The following is a 17,287-nucleotide window of genomic DNA, read 5'->3' as shown; positions in this document are numbered from 1 at the left end:
TTCAGAAAAGATAACAAAAAATATGAGATAGGATTAATAACACTTGACCCACCTAAACCCTAACGCTAACCCGAATCCTAACCCAAATAATGTGCGTAATTTTAATAATTCTTTAAATGCTGGGGAAAAAAGCCCAAACTCGGATGGTTTCTCGTCCATTGTATTTAAGATTATTACGTCACAAATTGAGGTATTGGGGCCTGAAGCGTTATAATTATTAAATTATCGCACATTATTTGGGTTAGGGCGCTGGTTATCGTTTGGGTTTGGTTGGGTCAACTATTGTTAAACTTAATCTTCTTATGCACATTTGTTAATGCAAATTAGTGCATTGTCCAAGACCTCAAAGTCTAAAAGTCGGACTTTTTGATCCTTTGAATGCACTGATTGTCGTAGACCTTTTTGCTTAGAACTGCACTGATTTCTGACGGATGGGGTGGCACACTTCACTTTTGGGTTTTACAAATTTATGAATATGTTGTAGGGTACATTTACATAAATAAAGCACCATAATAATTAAAGCGTGTCCAATATGTTTACTATTCGTTTTTGGTGGATCCATCATGTTGTCAGGTTTGGCTGTAGTGGATCATGGCAGAAATCATTTGAACACCCCTTTATGGACGGTTTTGAAATAACGATTGTCGAACCGGACCTGAACCACATTCCGAAAAAATCCTTGAACCCGAAAAGTCAAACGGTTCGACTCCCTGCTTGAAATTGTCTTGGCTTGCTATTCCTGCCAAAGACTTGACTTGAACTTGATTAGATTTTAGAACGACAAATTATGATCCTGATACGATATGCTAATATCGAGTATATTTCGGCCATTGTTAGGCAAGTTTTATTTATTCTGATCTAAAATGCTTTGTTTGACTAGTATTAATTATTGCCACTTTTTTTCTTTTCTGTCAAAAGCGTCTATTTATTGTCATTCGGGAAACAAGATGGCCTCCATGTCGCTAGAACGAAGAGCGAGTTAGTTGCGCAACTTGTGATTTCTATAGAGACTTTGGTCTACCCCTGCGAAAAGGTGAACATGTGTAATGTCTATACAAAAACAAGAGTTTAGCCGTGAAGTCAGCTGCAGATCAAGAAGTTTAACTACCAGCGCATTTTCTTATTATGGCCACTGGTCTACTGTTTGAAGATATATTTGATATTAAAGATGTTGATCCCGAAGGCAAGAAATTCGACCGCGTTTCGCGGATGCATTGCGATAGTGAGTCATTCAAAATGGATTTAATATTGGATGTCAATACCCAGGTAATTAGCAGCAAGTCTGTGTGGGGGAAAAATATAGACGCTGTCAGCCTTATGTTGCCACCGTGTGTTTTAAAAGACTATATAATAAAATGGGTGCTGGTCTAAGATCCTACCACATTTTTATCCTGGGGGGGGGGTTAAATTACTGATATTTATTTCTTCCTCGCAGTGTAAAATTTGACAACTTGTTTCGTTAAGTGATAGGAAAAGCGTCATTAAATGGTAGCTAGTTACCAGCAACCAGGTAACAAGGCTATAAAATTAGTTGTCTTCAAAGTAAAATTATCTTCTGTTAGTGTATAGCTATTAATGAAAACTACTTAACTAACTGAGAAATGTGAAATGCTTGCTTTGTTATAATTGTGCGAATGCACTACAAAAAGACAAAATGTTAGAAACAGCTAAAATCTTTGTAGCTACATTTCAAAGATATTTGGCACATACTTTGCCTTGATCACATATGGCACATGACTTTTCCTAACCTTTTGCCACACTGAAAAGGTATAACAAAATGATTTTCGGAAATATATAGATGTTGACAAATAATCTTGATACTATGTTCATATGTCAACAATAGATTTTATCAAATTTTTGCTTTTAGATTGTTAATGGTGGACTGGTGGCTACAATTACAGTTTTGGGGGTGTGTAATAAAAACCTGGCGCCCATAAATGTAAACTTTAAAACTTTAATTTTGGGTACGACCTAAGAATATTTTTTGATTTGGACACTGCCTCCTAGCCACCCTACAAATTAAATTGTCTTATCCCTAACAGCAATATAGTTCTTTTAACTATGTTTTCATTGTTTAGCTTTATCCTCTGGAATTAGGCGATAAATTTCGTCTGGTTCTTGCTTCAACATTGAGCGAAGATGGAACGCCAGGTGACATCGAATTTAACCCTCTGTGGGAAAACACTCCTTCACGAGCTGACCAGTTTGAATATGTTATGTATGGAAAGGTAAATTTAAATCCACTTGTTTTGTAGTCGCAAACATTATTAAATTACCCAGGGCTGCACAGTCTGACTCGTACAACATGCAAAACCAATTAGGCCACAAACTGTGAATTGTTAAGGTGGAACAGCATAGAGAGAAATACTTTACAAATCTGTATAGTGTGGGAAGATGAGTTACATGCAGAAGTTAAAGTAATATACTGCGATTTTTAGCAAAGGCGTCACAAATTTATGTCATAGGTAGGGAATAGGGATGTTTAAAGTAGAATCCCAAGGGATTTTAGAACTTTAGGTTTTGAATCACAATACATTTTTTTATTAATTTATTTAACTTCTACTTTGTTTGGGGGGAGGGATTATTGATAATTTATATATACGCAAATACTTTTTGGCGTGACCAAAATTCTAATACCAAGGTCTAAAAAGAAGCCTGGAGTTTTACTACTTGTGATGTCTCATTCAAATGAAAATATGATTTAGTAACCAATATGTTGCAGCCCCACCAACCCCATCTGCTACTTAGCTGAGTGCAATAATAATTGCTGGCAAGGTGTGTAATGATTTTTGGCGCGACAAATTTTTTTTAGGAAATTCAACACTTAAGCTTAAGATTATAAGGTGCGGATCAAGCATTTGGCACACCCAAAAAATTATGAACATATTTCATATTTCATATTTTCTTTTTGTTTTATCATAAAAGAATACATCAGCGAACTAATTTGAAGAAAATTGCATTTTTGAGAGTTTCATGCTACTACAAAGCATAAAACTTCTACTTATAGTTGTCATGCGCATGTCGAGAAGACTCCCTCGAAACGCAAACGGTTAACAACCCTGCTTTGTCCAGCCTAACTATATGCACCAAGTGCAACCAGAAAAATTATTTATCTGATTTAAGTTTGCATATTTTAATTTTAAGAGAACAACATGCTCATGACATTTCGGTTACAGAAAACTGGCTAAAAAGGCTCAGCAGATCAGTATGGTGTTTCGGTAATTGCCAAAATAGTGTTGGATTGCAAGCTGCTCTTTTCCCATTACCGCCATCTAACGAAAAAAAGTTTGAATAAAACCAAGTAAATTTCGCCTGGAGCAAACTTTAAAAAAATACTGTCAAGGTTGTTAATGATGCTGCTGAAAGAATGCTAATTGCATTGCCTCTTTTGTGTTGTATTTGAGATTGCCAACCATTTAACGAGCCCTTGATTTTGCATTAGAGTTAACTAAAAACTAATGGATCCGATACTGAAGTCTTTATCAGTGTACTTGTACAGGAATTTATTAAAACACGCAAAGGCTTAAACAAGTGGATTCCTTAATTCGAATGAATTCAATACAAAACAATGTTAATAAAACAGAATCAGTAAGTTGAACATCATCGCCAAACACTTACTATAATGTCAAGGCACCATGTGCTCAGTGACCTTTGACCTCAAGTCATAGAATGATTACACAATGAAATCGGTCATAAAGCACTTAAAAATGCGGTTTTGCAAGCTCACTGTTAATCTTAACATTTAACTATTGGTGGTTTGTTTAATAATATCAAGCTGAGCAAACTCACAGCGGTTTCCCAAATTCTCGCTATGTCTTGTCGATAATACGCATATAGCCTACGATCAATAGTTCACATCCGGAAAAAAGAATAAGTGGAGGTACAGCTAACAGAAGAGTTATTCACAAAAGAAGTGCACCTTCGATACTCTTCAATGTTTATTTCTGATTTATGGCGCATAATGATCAGTTTTTACTTTTTATGTGTGGAAACATAACAAGCAGAAGCCAACAAGCACACTTTGTTTGATTGTGCAGCAAACTTGTTTGGCGGCCGTGTTGGGCAGGCTGTTTGGTTGCTGACACAATCATTTAAGCTGTGCCTTGTCGAGTAATTCATTTTATGTTGCGATGATTGTAGTTCGTACCGCATCTTTAGAGATTAATGTTGTCCTAAAGTAACCTTTGAAATCAGAAATAACGTAATAATTGCTTTTCTTGCGAAACCTAGATTCGAGTTAATTCTATTCCTTCTGGACTCTTCTCCGACTTAAACTGAATATTATAAAGCTTAGGATGTCATAAACGTATTTACTCAACCTGACGTTTAGTTTTAACAATTGTTTGTGGAACACTTGCGGTCACCCAAACCAAACCTTAAAAAAAACCCTGGTTCAGAGCATTAAATTCTCCTTGTATAAATTTCTGCTTCACTTGTATTCCGTTCCGTTTACCACTGGTTGCCTATTTTAGTTGCATCCTTCTACAGCAATGGGTCGCAAAGCATTTCTAAATGTTACAGTTATCTATTAGATCGGGAAATTATTACATAACATTTAATACATATATATCACATTAACTATTTCAGTACGTACGCCAGTAGTGAAGATGCAGGTTTTTTATGTAACTTTATTCGTTTGGTCATATCTCATTGTGGGTCGCACAGTAAAACTTGCATTAAAAGTGGAGAAGCTCTATGGACATTAGGAGTAATAAAAAAAACATTTTTTAGGTTTACAGAATAGAAGGTGATGAAAGTGGTGGTGATGTTGCATCAAGATTATCAGCATATGTTTCTTTTGGGGGACTTCTTATGAGATTGCAAGGTGATGCAAACAATTTACATGGAATGAATGTGGACTTGAACATCTATTTGCTGTTAAAGAAACTTGCCTTTTGAGCAACTATAACACTGCTGACCTATTAGATGGCAACTGGCAAGGAATGCTAAAATACCATTTGGTTGTACTGTGACTCCATGCAAGCGATTGGCCCTTTGTTGTGCTTTATCTTCTTGTAAATTGTTTGAAGAAATGCATGTATCACATGGCTTTTAGCATTGAATAAACTTGCATTTTGAGCCCCCATGTTGTACTTTATCTTCTCGTAGGCAGTTTCGAAGAAATGCACGCTTGTCCTTATTAAAAAATAATAACAGTTTTAAAGGGTGCATGCATTATTAGCACGCAATAAAAAGTAGTTAACATACTATATCTGTTTCTATCCCTAATGTTTTAAACGTAGCATCAAATGCTTGATTATGTTTGGCGAGCCCAAGCAAAGATGGAGCTCTTAGAAAAGGTAATCGCACATCATAGTAAACCCAAATTTGTTTGTGAAAATCGGCATATACAAGGCACGGGCAGTTAGTTTTGCCATCAATGCTGTAGTTTCCAGCGTAGAATGCCTGTAAATAAAATAATTTTATGCAAGCCTAAATGTGCTAAAGGTGATATTCCAACCTGAACTTCATCTTCAAAATGGTATCGCACAACATTTTTATCGTGATCAACAATGTATGTTTGGCCATCTCTTGCACACACTATAACTTCTTCTCTATTATCTCCAAGAACATCCATCTTTTGTAGGGTGAATAGCTGGTGATCTACCTTTACATATAAAATGTTATATAATTTTATGTTTTATTAAAGGCATAGATGCAAATTTACTAAATGCAACACAGTTACCGAAGTTCCATGTAGAAACTTCACTACATTTAGTAAATCTGCATCTATGCCTTTTATTCCATCATTACATTAAAATTGACTGGATTGACACCCAACTGTTTAGGAATTAGGTAATTTGTAAAAAAATACTGGATTGAAATTAAAGCTTTACCTGTAATGACCACAAAATATGATCTTGTTCCATTAGCTTTATTGTCCCATCTAATGTACACAAGGCAAAGTATCCCTCTTCACATTTGTTGCTTTTACAAATGTTTCCAATGATTTGGCATGAAATAGCAGGGTTCTGTGATCGTCTTTGTCTGTATTTGTTGCAGTATTACTATATAAGAAATTATTTAAGAAAAATATTCATTAAAGCGATCCTAAAATAAGTAATATTTTATTCAACTTCTGCATCGCATTACTTAAGATTTGTCGATTTGTTTTTGTGTTAGCATATAATGTCAAGTACAGAACTAATCTTGATGCGGAGAATAAATATGTCTGTAAGCTATTATTAAAAACTTGATATTTAAGTTTTGAAAGAAGTATTACGTGCACAAATTAACACAAAGCATCACACAAAACAATTACCTAGACAGTGGAGTATATTTAACTTGACTTTCTGTAGTACATATGTTTTTTGGAAAGTCTTTACTTGATGATTCCTGAAAGTAATAATTGTTGTTTTTTATCAACAAATAAGGTACTGCTATAAAACTGCAGTCTAAGTTTGTTTTGACATTTTAACTCCACAAACAATGTCAGTATAATTTATAGTGCATTTTTGACTAATTCAAAATTAAATTGGGTAAATCCCCTGGCACACGTCTTTTATGGTAAGGAGTGGATCCAGGAGTTTTGTTAGGGAAGTTTATACTTTTTAGAGATGACATCACAAATTTAGTTTTGTTTTTTGTTGAATTTTTCAACTGTTCCAGGATTATATTTCCTTAATACTTTAAAAAAAATATCTGCTGAACCTTTCACAATAACATTCCTAACATAAAACCTTCGAAAACCCCTAAAAAATCCATGAATTCCATCAAAAATCATCTTAAGTCTACACGCACTATCTCGCTAAAAACGCTTTTAGTTGGTGGAGACACAAGAACAAAAGAAGCAGCATTCCACCTCATTTGTCTCTATCAGTCTGATTAAAAGCGTTTTTGTCAACCGGTGGGGATTCGGCCTTATATTAGGCCTTATAATAAAACACTGCTTTAAGCAATAATGTTATACCCAGGCAATATTCAACACCGCATATGAGCATCCAGGTTGTGAAACTATCAATGTTGGCAATCTATCAGTTCCATTATAGTGCAATGTCACATTTCCTGCTAGGTGTTGTAATTTCCATCTTTGTAACAGTACAAATTTTTTAAGACGGTCATTCCACCTATAGCCAAAAATAAGCATTTTTAGCAGACTTTCTTAACATTCCAATGCATAAAAATAGAATTAGTTCCACATGAGAATAATTATATCTATATGTATAAACCAAAGTTATTCAAAGACGTTTCACGAGCAGATATAAACCAGCCAACCTCATCAGAGTTAATAATTACAATGAGAAAACAGTACAGTTTTAATACTTTATAAAAATAAAGCTACACTTTGGTATAGTATACAATAAGGTGTGGTGCAACCAGGTCATCGGATGCAAACCTGCACCATTGCACAATGCAGTGTTTGTTAGCCATAGCATTTAGCTACAGAAATGAGAAGATTGTCGGATATTATTCTTTGCTGAAAAGTGAAACAACTTTTGACTTGCTAGGACTTTTTGGCCAAACTGGTCAGGAAAGTTGGGAACTTGTTACCCTAACTACACCAAAAAAACGTCAAGTGCAATGTCTGCCATGAGAAGGCATCCTGGTTGTCACAGAATTGATTGACAATTTTACTAAAGATTTATCATTCAGTACAACCAGGGTCTTAACACCATGAACAAATATGACTCCTTGTTTTAAAAAAATTTACTCATAACTGTAGGTGAGTGCCATGGATGATAAATGCTGCATTGTTTGATTGTACAAGTTCGCACATGACTCTGTCCCTCTGCACCTTACCACATACTACAGCGAAGTATAGCCTTATTGTTCATCTACATTCTTTCCACTTCACTAAGACTGTACATTAAAATTTGATCTGCAATTGAAGGCCCCCTGTTTATAAAAATACCTAGCATTGCGTTTAACTTATTTTTATGTGTTTTACTTCTTCACATTAATAACAAATACAGCCATTAAATGAATGCACTTTCTAAAAATTTACCAAATAAGTCATTTTAACTTAAAAATTTGGTTAGTCATTACGAAGCTTGTTCTTGGATTCCGCCAAGAATTTTTTATATTCGGCTCTGTTTTGTACAAAGCCAAGAGATGTCGCTACATTGGTTGAAATGATTTGTTGATTTTCGTTTTAATAATGCGTTACTATTACTTAACAAATAAGCACATTTCTAAAGGCATTTTCATGTGGACATTGTGCAAAACAATGCTACGTCCCCTGTTGGTAATTGTTTTGCCACAGCGACAGGCCTTTAACCAAGCTTGACATTCGCGTTTGTTCAATTAGGCGGCGTAACTCTATAAAACAAATCAAAAAGGATCCTATATTGTGCTTTAAATATCCCTACTGCCCAGTCAAAAGTAGGTGTCAAAAAATGTTACAATACGTTACAGGGAAGGATTACAGTCATAATAAAATACACAGATTTAAGTTAACCGGCACATTTTGGAAATGAGGACACTTTAATTTCGCAATACCTAGATCAAGAATTATGCCCATGGCTCCCAGGGGGTTTAAACCAAAGCCAGGTAAAACAGTAGCTCTGCTATGCATAGCAAGACAAAAGTAGCACTTGATCTGGATTGTTTATTCAAGCATCTTTGTGACTTCCGTTAAGATATCAAAATCCAGGGTTTTATCAAACCACAGGAATACAATCCCCAAATAAAATGGCAGCCATCAACCAAGAAAAAGTTTTTGAAATTTTTTTTTAACAGTATTTTTTTATTTGCAAAACAGGAAGGAGTACATTTCTCTGAAGAATAGTTGCAACGAAGTAATTAGTAATGACACTTTAGTTGTAAAAATGTTTACAACACTATTGTTAGCATCCTCGTTCAATTTCAAAGCAACTTTATAAAATATATTATTTTTAAAAAATCCCTTTAATTTGCTACCAATCTTCAGACTTGAAGTGGTTGCTAAATGCTGATAAAAACAAACTGTTTTGCCTGGTAAGAACTAGGGGAATTTCTGTTTTTGAATTTTAGTTTGAAAAATTATGAGCAATGTGTGCATATGGAAATAAATATAGATAAATGCACAGAGACTTTGAGCTAAATCAGTGGTTCGCAACCCTCAAGGGGGACAAGATAGCACTCTATACCTATACTACTGTAATTACTAAACATTGCCAAATTGAGGAATAAAAAGTAGTAAATATAAATAAGTATTGGGAGTGTGGCGCAGGCCCACCTGCCTTTAACCACTGATGTAGGATATTATAGCATACCTAAATGCTGAAACATGTTGATCTGTATGGCTGGTAATGAGTTCATATAGTCCATCTGTATCAACATCAGCTATCAGCATGTTGTCCACATTGGGTATCAACTGTTCACTTAAAACTAATTGAGAACAACCGTCTGTAAAACTTGAATAAAAAATAACACTTTTGCAATTAAAGTGTTTAGTCAAAAAAAATATATTATTTTGTATTATGCTAAGTGACTGGTAATTGATCTTACAGTGAACACACACATTTTCTCCATTACAGGTAATGTAGTGTGGTTAGGGATGTTCAAAGTACAAACTACTATACTATAATTATATAAAAGCCTTTTTCATTTTTTAACCCACTCATGAGAAAACTAACCATAAAAGTGTCACCTAAATTAATTCCCTCATCCCTAAAATATGTTTTTCATATTTATAATAGTATTTTACCTACAGAAAAAAAATTACCCCTAAACCATTTTTAAACAAAAATGCCACAAGAAAATTACATAAATAGCACAAACAGTTTTCTTCAAATGACTTGCTTGCCTGCTAGTTTCAGCTGTGTGATATTTTTTAAGTTATTAAGTTGTAATCTCTCAGAAAAATACTTTGTTTTTTACATATTGCTACAACTTTGATCAGACCTTAATTGTCTTTTACAAGCATGCTCATTGTTCATTATTTCATTTTTGATGCCATTCTGAAAAAAACTACTAGTCTGCGGTGAGGTTTGAACGAGAACGCACAATAGGACCTACAAGACATCAATCTCTGAAATCAGAATATCCAATACTATTAAGACCAACGGCCTAATAAATAACTAATACACAGTAATATCCACAACAGAATAAGATATAAACCTGACGGAATACAGCCTAAATTCATTGGTAAAAGGCCTAAACTGTTGGTAGAGGTGTCGACGTTTGGATGCTGCTGTATTGGCATCAATTTTTGACCCTGATTAGGGTTAGTGGGGGTAGGGGTTAGATATTGGGTTGGGGTAAAATTACTAGGGGAGTTGTTGAACTTACAAGCGGGGGGTGAGGTTAGGTAAAATGTTGCATAGGCTGATTCATTTAGGACTTGGTGTGATTTACATGTTATTACAACATAGGTAGTTTTATGGCTGGAGTCCATTTCAACTCACAATCTACTACTTTATGGGCTTTGATATTTATTCTATATCCTTCACCAATTTTTTGTAATTTTAGCTTATGACTTTTTTTCGGTGGATGATATGAAAATATAATTGATGCAGTCCTTCACATGTTTGATGTGCAATGGTGGAATGACGATTTTCTCTCTGGCAACTTAAGGTTTGTTAATGACATTAGCTTCATCTTGGCTGTCCCACAAGTGGATGAAACATGGATATTTTTGTATAACCACTTGCCAGCTAAGCAAAAACTTTACTATTAGCCATCGGAGAAAGGTCCAGTTTCTATAATTCACTTTCTTTAATATGTCTTAATGTTATTGTACTCAAAAAAAAATAGTAACAATATTTTTAACATCACAAAAGAATGCTAAATATTTGACAAAGTTTCTTGCAAAAGATTTTCAAGTAGCACTTGTTTACCTTGTGGACATATTTGCAGTATTTCAAATTTAGCAAGTTTCAGTAACTTGGATTCTGCTCTTACAAATGGCAGCATTACCTATGATTTGAAGAAACAAATATGATCTCACTTGACTTGAGAGCCGGGGGCGACAGAAAAAAGGTGAAGAACCACTGGCCACTGGCTTCCAAACTTTGTTAATTACTATCCACGGTTATACAAAGAAATTATAACTGGTGCCAGAATTGGATATGAATCAAATTTAGATTTGAATCCAAAGATTCAATATTCTACTTTGAACATCCCTGTTCGTTACCCTTGGCAACATTAAGTACATAGTCCAATATAGTATAATATATATAAGTTTACCTTTTTCCTAAGTCTAGTATTGTACAAATTCCTCCCGCAGTAAGTACAATGACCAAATCTTTTTTATTATTTAGAATTTTGCCAACAGCAATACAACAAACATCTCCAAGGTTTTTTATTTCCTGCCAAGGTTTTAGCAATAGTCCTTTGTACACTGATAATTTCCCATCTGTAAAAAATATATATTTTCAGGTCACCCACTTTTGGTCTAAATATTTTGTTTTATTGCACCTTTTTTCAATGAACACTCCGATCTTAAGAATAAACATACACTGTTTTTAATCTGGGGCAGGGGTTGTGGGTACACACTCACACCTCTTTTTGGTGTTCATTTTTGTCTTATTTTGGTCACTTAACTCTTTGCAGATGAGACATCAAAATCAAATGTGGTTATAATCATGAGCATGTGCACAAAGGTTTTTAATTTTTTTCTCGTATTTATTTGGATCTAAAATAATATTTTAAATAGTTTGTCCTTCTGTTGCTATGTTCGTTTGTTTCCAATAAGAGTTTGTCAATATGAAGCATTTCAGCTTGCAGCCAGTCAATTATGTTTTTCTTTAGGCAGTAAAGGGCCACATAGTATAGCCGACATTACTTTAATTTGATGTGAGGCAATTGATAAGAGTTTTAGTTATGCTAAATTGCCCAAAGAAGAATATCCTAAGGATTCAAATCCAAACCTGTTATTTCTATCATGAATTGGAATGGCTATGATTTATTTTCCAACACATCATTTGCCACTTGAGATGGCTCCCTTAATTGGTTTGTATACAACTGACATGTTTGTAGAACAAGACTGGCAAACAATATGGTACTGTAGATCCCCTTTAATGTAAAGTGGCTCGTACTAAAGCTCGATTCTGGGCCTGTGTAGCTCAGTTGATAGAGCCACGGTTCTGGTATGGCCGGAGGTTGTGAGTTCAAACCTCACTGCAAGCTACTTGTTTTTCTAGCCTGCCTCGCTTGCATCATTGATCGACAAATTCAGTTAGTCTGTGATGGCTTTCGGTGTACTAATGATACAAAGCCATAATCCTTGGTCAAAAAGAAGCTCCAGAAGGGCTAGAAAATTTACATATTTCCAGACAGATTGTTTCAAAATTTAACTAAAATGTGTACATTCAAGCCAAAAGTATGCATAACTAAATTATGGTTAAACTGTCGATTCAGGTGAATCTACAGCAGCGGATTTTGCGGATATTTGCAGCAGACTAAAATAAGTAAAGACGCCATAAAAAGGAGTCAGCCTGTTTGGGCACTTTAAGAAGGAACACTGATGTGGTAACTAAATTTGTCTTGTAAGTCTTTGCTTGGCAACAAAGGGGTATACATTGCATATAGCATTTGTATTGTCTGGTTTTGTATCGTAAACTAACAAAATCAAATAGAGATAGACCGATAAATCGGTATCCATAAATGTGGGCCGATATTTTAGTACGAAAACATAATATAGTTATTAGTTACTGTACAACAAACAACCTACCCATTTTTTAATCAAAAAATTTTGGGTTTTAGCATCACACCAAGTTAATATGACTTTATAGTTTAATAGTTTAATTTAATTAAGGTAAATAAACTAAAACGGTATTTAGATTTTATTTTCAATTAATTCAAGTTTTGAACATTTCCAAGATATACAAAAAAAATTGGTATCGCCAAAAAAGTGATGTCAGTCGATCTCTAAACATAAATATATAATTTGTATTATAGTAAGATTTTTATTGCTATGCCATAAACTGATTGCAACTTCATATTATATAGCAAGCTATGGTGCCTGGCTTGACCTGAGAAATAAAACAGTTTAGAGCAAAGTATAACAAAACTACTTGGTTCAAGGACATTAGGGATGTTTCCTGCCCGATTTCCCAAGTTATAAATCATTAAAAAGTATGTTTTGTGAAAGCAAACGCAAATTGGATTGCATTTAAGGGGTCCGCAAGCCCCCCAAAGTTTTTTTTTCAAAATATCTGGGAGATACCCAACGTTATTCCTTTTTCTGATTGTCAACTAGAGATGGATTATGACCTAGTTTTCAGTAGCCGATTGTTACGACTTTACTAGTAATTCTAGAAAATTACCTAGACCTCCTGTAAAGCCGTTAGTGAGTCCTTATTTTCGGGTATTAAATAACCTACCTAAGAGAACTTATATTAAAGACCACAACAAGAAAACCCAATGTACAGGTGTATTGGTTGCAAGAGTAGAATATTACCACACCACTAACAATAATGACACTTAGACACCACAATTTCTTAAAAAAAAAAAACGACAGACAGAGCATAATAAAACTTGAAGTTTTACTCGCTAATTTCACAAGGCTACACCCAGACGTCTATTGAGCTGTAGGCGGTCAGCCGCTCGTAATATACGCTAAAACAAAACTCCTTCTCACGGGAACCGACACGCTCCCGGAAACCCCAGGCCTGCCTCACAGGGCGGCCGTTTCGTGGAAAGATAACATTGGGCGGACCTTTTCGTGAGAAGTTAAACCGCGGCGGAAAACAAGCGATAAATGATCGTGAGATTTGCAGAATTGTTTAGAGACAGGAAAAAACATGTTTAGAGTCCAATTAACAGCAAACACCAGAGCGCACGAAAATATTTCGTTATTATACACTTATACATGTCTCGAAATGCGAAAACCTAATTCCTAGTCCTACATTTAAGAGCAAAGGCGCAAAATTAATAAAGAATGTTAAAATTTACAGTCGGTGTAACTAGCAACCGGTGATAATTTTGTAGTGCTAATTAAGCACATAACACCGATCTAATCTGTTAAGATGGAAAAGAGTTTCCTTCAGGTTTGTCATATTTTTGTAACAGGGTTTGTAATGGTTTCACCGCTAAGTTCAAGGTTTTTCTACTACCAAATCTTGCTTTAACAGTTGTCGGCCATAACGATTTTAACTGATTCTAAAGGTAATCAACTACTTGGTCGCAGCAACAACAAAAGCCTGTTAGATGGCAAAACAGCTGCTGGTGTAGCGACTGTGCGATAACTAAGAAATAATTGTTAATTCAGTATAGAATTCTGGTATCTACTGTGGAGTTATCTTGAAATGCTTAAATTCAGATTTTTTTACAGCGTTTAATGTTCTTAGTTTCTAGAACAGTTTACAAAATTTATCATTTTATACATTCAAAGATTTTTAGTAATACATTCAAAGATTTTTTTAGTAATTTTTTTTACAAATTTCAATCCCAAATGGAAGAACATAGACAAATCAAGCAATTTAAAACATTACACAATTTTTCTATTGACTGGGTAAAAGAAAGTTCTGAAAGCTGTTAAGGATATAAATCATAATTAGGGCTGTTCAAAGTAGAATTCCAAGGTATTCTAGAATAATAGGTTTCGAATCTAGAATAACGAATCCAGAATAGCGAATCCTTGTATATTTTTATTAAATTATCTAACCTTGGTTTTGTTTGGGGAAGGGATTAATCCTAATCTACCCCACAGGTCCTACAATCACAGCAATAAATCGCCCAAAGAATTTGCTAAGATGTGTACATTATAACAAAAATATCTCCCATATGTTTAACATTCTTAACAACTGTCATTTTGAACCAGTTCTGTAAACTGTATTATGTCAACTGTCCAGGTTGTTGCCAAAACTTATATTTTTGCCAATAGTGAGTACAATGAAACACTGCACACAGAAGTCTTAAGCAATTCAGTCCTCTTTTTTAAAGCATTGTTGGGTTTTAGTGCTTCTTTTTTGACTAACATGATCTGTTATGCAGTCAAATAATGTACTGCAAAGAATACAAAGCTATTGACATAACGAATTCTTGACAATTACGCTGTGCCTAACTGCATAACCTCGCTGAATATTGGCCTAAAGTTGACCTTAAGTAACCCTATAGCGCATTTTGTAGACGTTCAGCACGTTTTACAACGTAATATTACTTTTGCAACTTAACGCATTACACGTTAGTCGCTCGCCCAATAACGTTTGATTGACACTTAATTATTAGACGAACGTTATCGCGAGACGCTGTAATTGGTCGCCCGAAAAAACGCTGACACTGCACTACCAGGTTACATTTAATCCCATCTGGATTCGAATCCAAGGATTCAATATTCTACTTTGAACATCCCTAATCATGATATCATTGATAAGGAAAAACACACCCAACTCTTTTTAAGTAGAGTACAAAAAATGTTCAGAAAATATTTTGGTAATCCTAGGAGCCACAACACAGTGTCCACCTCATTAACCAGGTGCAACACATAGTGCAAGGTAGATGGGGCAAGTTTTGTATTGCCAAAAAATGTTTATGTGGTCTAAACAGATGGTTTATGATGCTATTTTTTTTTAGAAAAACTTCAAAGGTTCAATACATTTTTAACATTATTCTATGTTCCATTTTGGCTTAAAGCAAGCAATCAAAGTGATGCACCAATCAATAACCTAAAGTTTCTCCCTTTAATGCTGGCATACACTGCAATTGATAAGGAAATCGGTAAGGTTGCTTTTAATAAGCTTCATTGTCACCATTGGTATCTTGTTGAAGAAACTGACATATTTTCCTTGTTTAGTAATCACCCGCAAATGACCAACAACAAGAAGGCAGCAATTGCCAAAAAACTTCTTGCAACTGCAAAACCTGAAGTGTTTCACCAATGCATTCCAGTTTTGTATCATAAACTTAACAGTTATACCACTTTAGAGGATTTGGTTGGCCCAGGTTTATTTTTGCACTACCTAATCACGAATGTGATTGGCTGAAGCATTCTTCCGATTTATAATTTGTCGAGTGCAATTTTGTCGAGTCCCGAGTTCAGCCCGGACTCTACAGTCTGTATTTCACCAATTTACATAACTAAAATAACATGGATATTCAGCAATCCACTTGTAGGCGTGTCTTATAATTCATTCACTCACAATACATGGTTGGAAAATATTTCACCATATGCTATTTCGCCTTTACAATTTCTATTTTGCGGCCATATCAGTTTTTAAATTTGGTTGTGCACATGCGCATGTCGGACTCGGGTAGTTTTGCAAGGTCTTACTTGAGTCTTGAGTCCCGAGCCCTGGCACAAACGATTTAAAGTTGTGAATGATGCTGCAGAAAGAGAGGTAAAATTAAACAATGATTATGCTGCTATATTAACAGACAATCCTCAGCTGCAGGCTGTTGAAGATCACAGGCGATCACATCCAGATTTAAAAAAAAAACCTTGCTAATAAAATAACAAAAACTATTCAATGATGTTTTCTTGCTACATATATATTCAACTGTGACATTGTATTCCTTCTTTATCTCTTGTTGATTAAAATACTTTTCTTTTCATAATGAACAATTTGTTAAAATATATTTTATTGTATATATGTGATATATCTTAAATGACGGCTCTAAAAATGGGGTGGAGTAGGGCTTTAGAGGAATAAGAAATTTAAGAATAAAAACTGGAAAATAGATTAGTGCTGCTTTATAGCCATTGTTTAACATAAAAATTCCAAGGTTTTTAAACAAAAACGTACAGTATCTTGTTAAGGGAAGTCTACATATTAGCGAGGTAACTTTAAGGTGTCTGTGGACCCCCTTAATGTAGTTAGATTGTTTTGAAAGCTTATGATTTTTATGTAATCAAGCAGAAAACACAAATTTTCAAAAAAAAGTTAAATCTAAATTAAAAAGTCTAACCAATAAAAAATAATTAGGAAATTTCTTGTCTTATAAATATCGGCCCAACGTGCATTCAATGGCTCATTGTAGCGTTATAAGAAGTACAATGCAATTTCACTTATTCGAAACAAACAACACAAAATAATGTTAATGCTGGCTGAAACCATATATTTTCGTTTGGTTGTATAAAGTTGAATTCTGGCATCAAATTGGAGAATTATTTTAAATGATTAAGTTATGCCAAAACAAACAAACTAAAAAAACGAGTAATATCTTTAAAAAATAATTTCATTAAGTTACAATCACTTGCACTAACTTGCATCAGCAACCATCAACTCATTAGCTTCATCACCATCAACATCACCCAATGCAATACACTGATGCAAGATTTTACTGTCAACTTTTAATTTCAAATGTTCCACAAATGAAACAGATCTCATGTTTGCTTACAGGAAGGTCTGAAAAAACATATTAATAATAGAAACAATAATACTGATCAATTCCCATATTGCTGGCGAAATGTTGTGTGTACTGA

At 34.5% G+C, this 17,287-nt stretch overlaps 2 protein-coding genes across 4 annotated transcripts; one reads left to right on the top strand and one right to left on the bottom strand.

The window, feature by feature from the left end:
- Positions 1-1,021: 1,021 nt before the first annotated feature.
- LOC146136285 (DNA-directed RNA polymerases I, II, and III subunit RPABC3-like) lies at positions 1,022-5,587 on the top strand. Of its 2 annotated transcripts, none has more exons than XM_083395860.1 (3): positions 1,022-1,266; positions 2,079-2,203; positions 4,779-5,587. In XM_083395860.1, the coding sequence occupies exons 1-3, from the start codon at positions 1,126-1,128 to the stop codon at positions 4,897-4,899; spliced, it is 387 nt and encodes a 128-aa protein (XP_083251986.1). In that variant the 5' UTR covers positions 1,022-1,125; the 3' UTR covers positions 4,900-5,587. The 2 variants fall into 2 exon arrangements, with proteins under 2 accessions (XP_083251986.1, XP_083251985.1); XM_083395859.1 differs by having other exon boundaries at positions 2,079-2,228; positions 4,732-5,193.
- On the bottom strand, positions 4,774-17,206 carry LOC146136284 (KICSTOR complex protein ITFG2-like). 2 transcript variants are annotated; one of them, XM_083395857.1, is made up of 9 exons: positions 17,069-17,206; positions 11,110-11,278; positions 9,195-9,335; positions 6,911-7,067; positions 6,263-6,336; positions 5,838-5,988; positions 5,462-5,608; positions 5,209-5,406; positions 4,774-5,136 (listed from the first exon to the last, which is right to left on the bottom strand). In XM_083395857.1, the coding sequence occupies exons 1-9, from the start codon at positions 17,190-17,192 to the stop codon at positions 5,053-5,055; spliced, it is 1,245 nt and encodes a 414-aa protein (XP_083251983.1). In that variant the 5' UTR covers positions 17,193-17,206; the 3' UTR covers positions 4,774-5,052. The 2 variants fall into 2 exon arrangements, with proteins under 2 accessions (XP_083251983.1, XP_083251984.1); XM_083395858.1 differs by lacking the exon at positions 9,195-9,335.
- Positions 17,207-17,287: the final 81 nt, after the last annotated feature.

The sequence above is a fragment of the Ascidiella aspersa genome, chromosome 8 (assembly GCF_963924565.1).
Source record: "Ascidiella aspersa chromosome 8, kaAscAspe10.2, whole genome shotgun sequence".
NCBI classification, from domain to species: domain Eukaryota; kingdom Metazoa; phylum Chordata; class Ascidiacea; order Phlebobranchia; family Ascidiidae; genus Ascidiella; species Ascidiella aspersa.
Note: the sequence above shows the minus strand (reverse complement) of the source record. Positions and strands in the feature narration are given on the sequence as shown.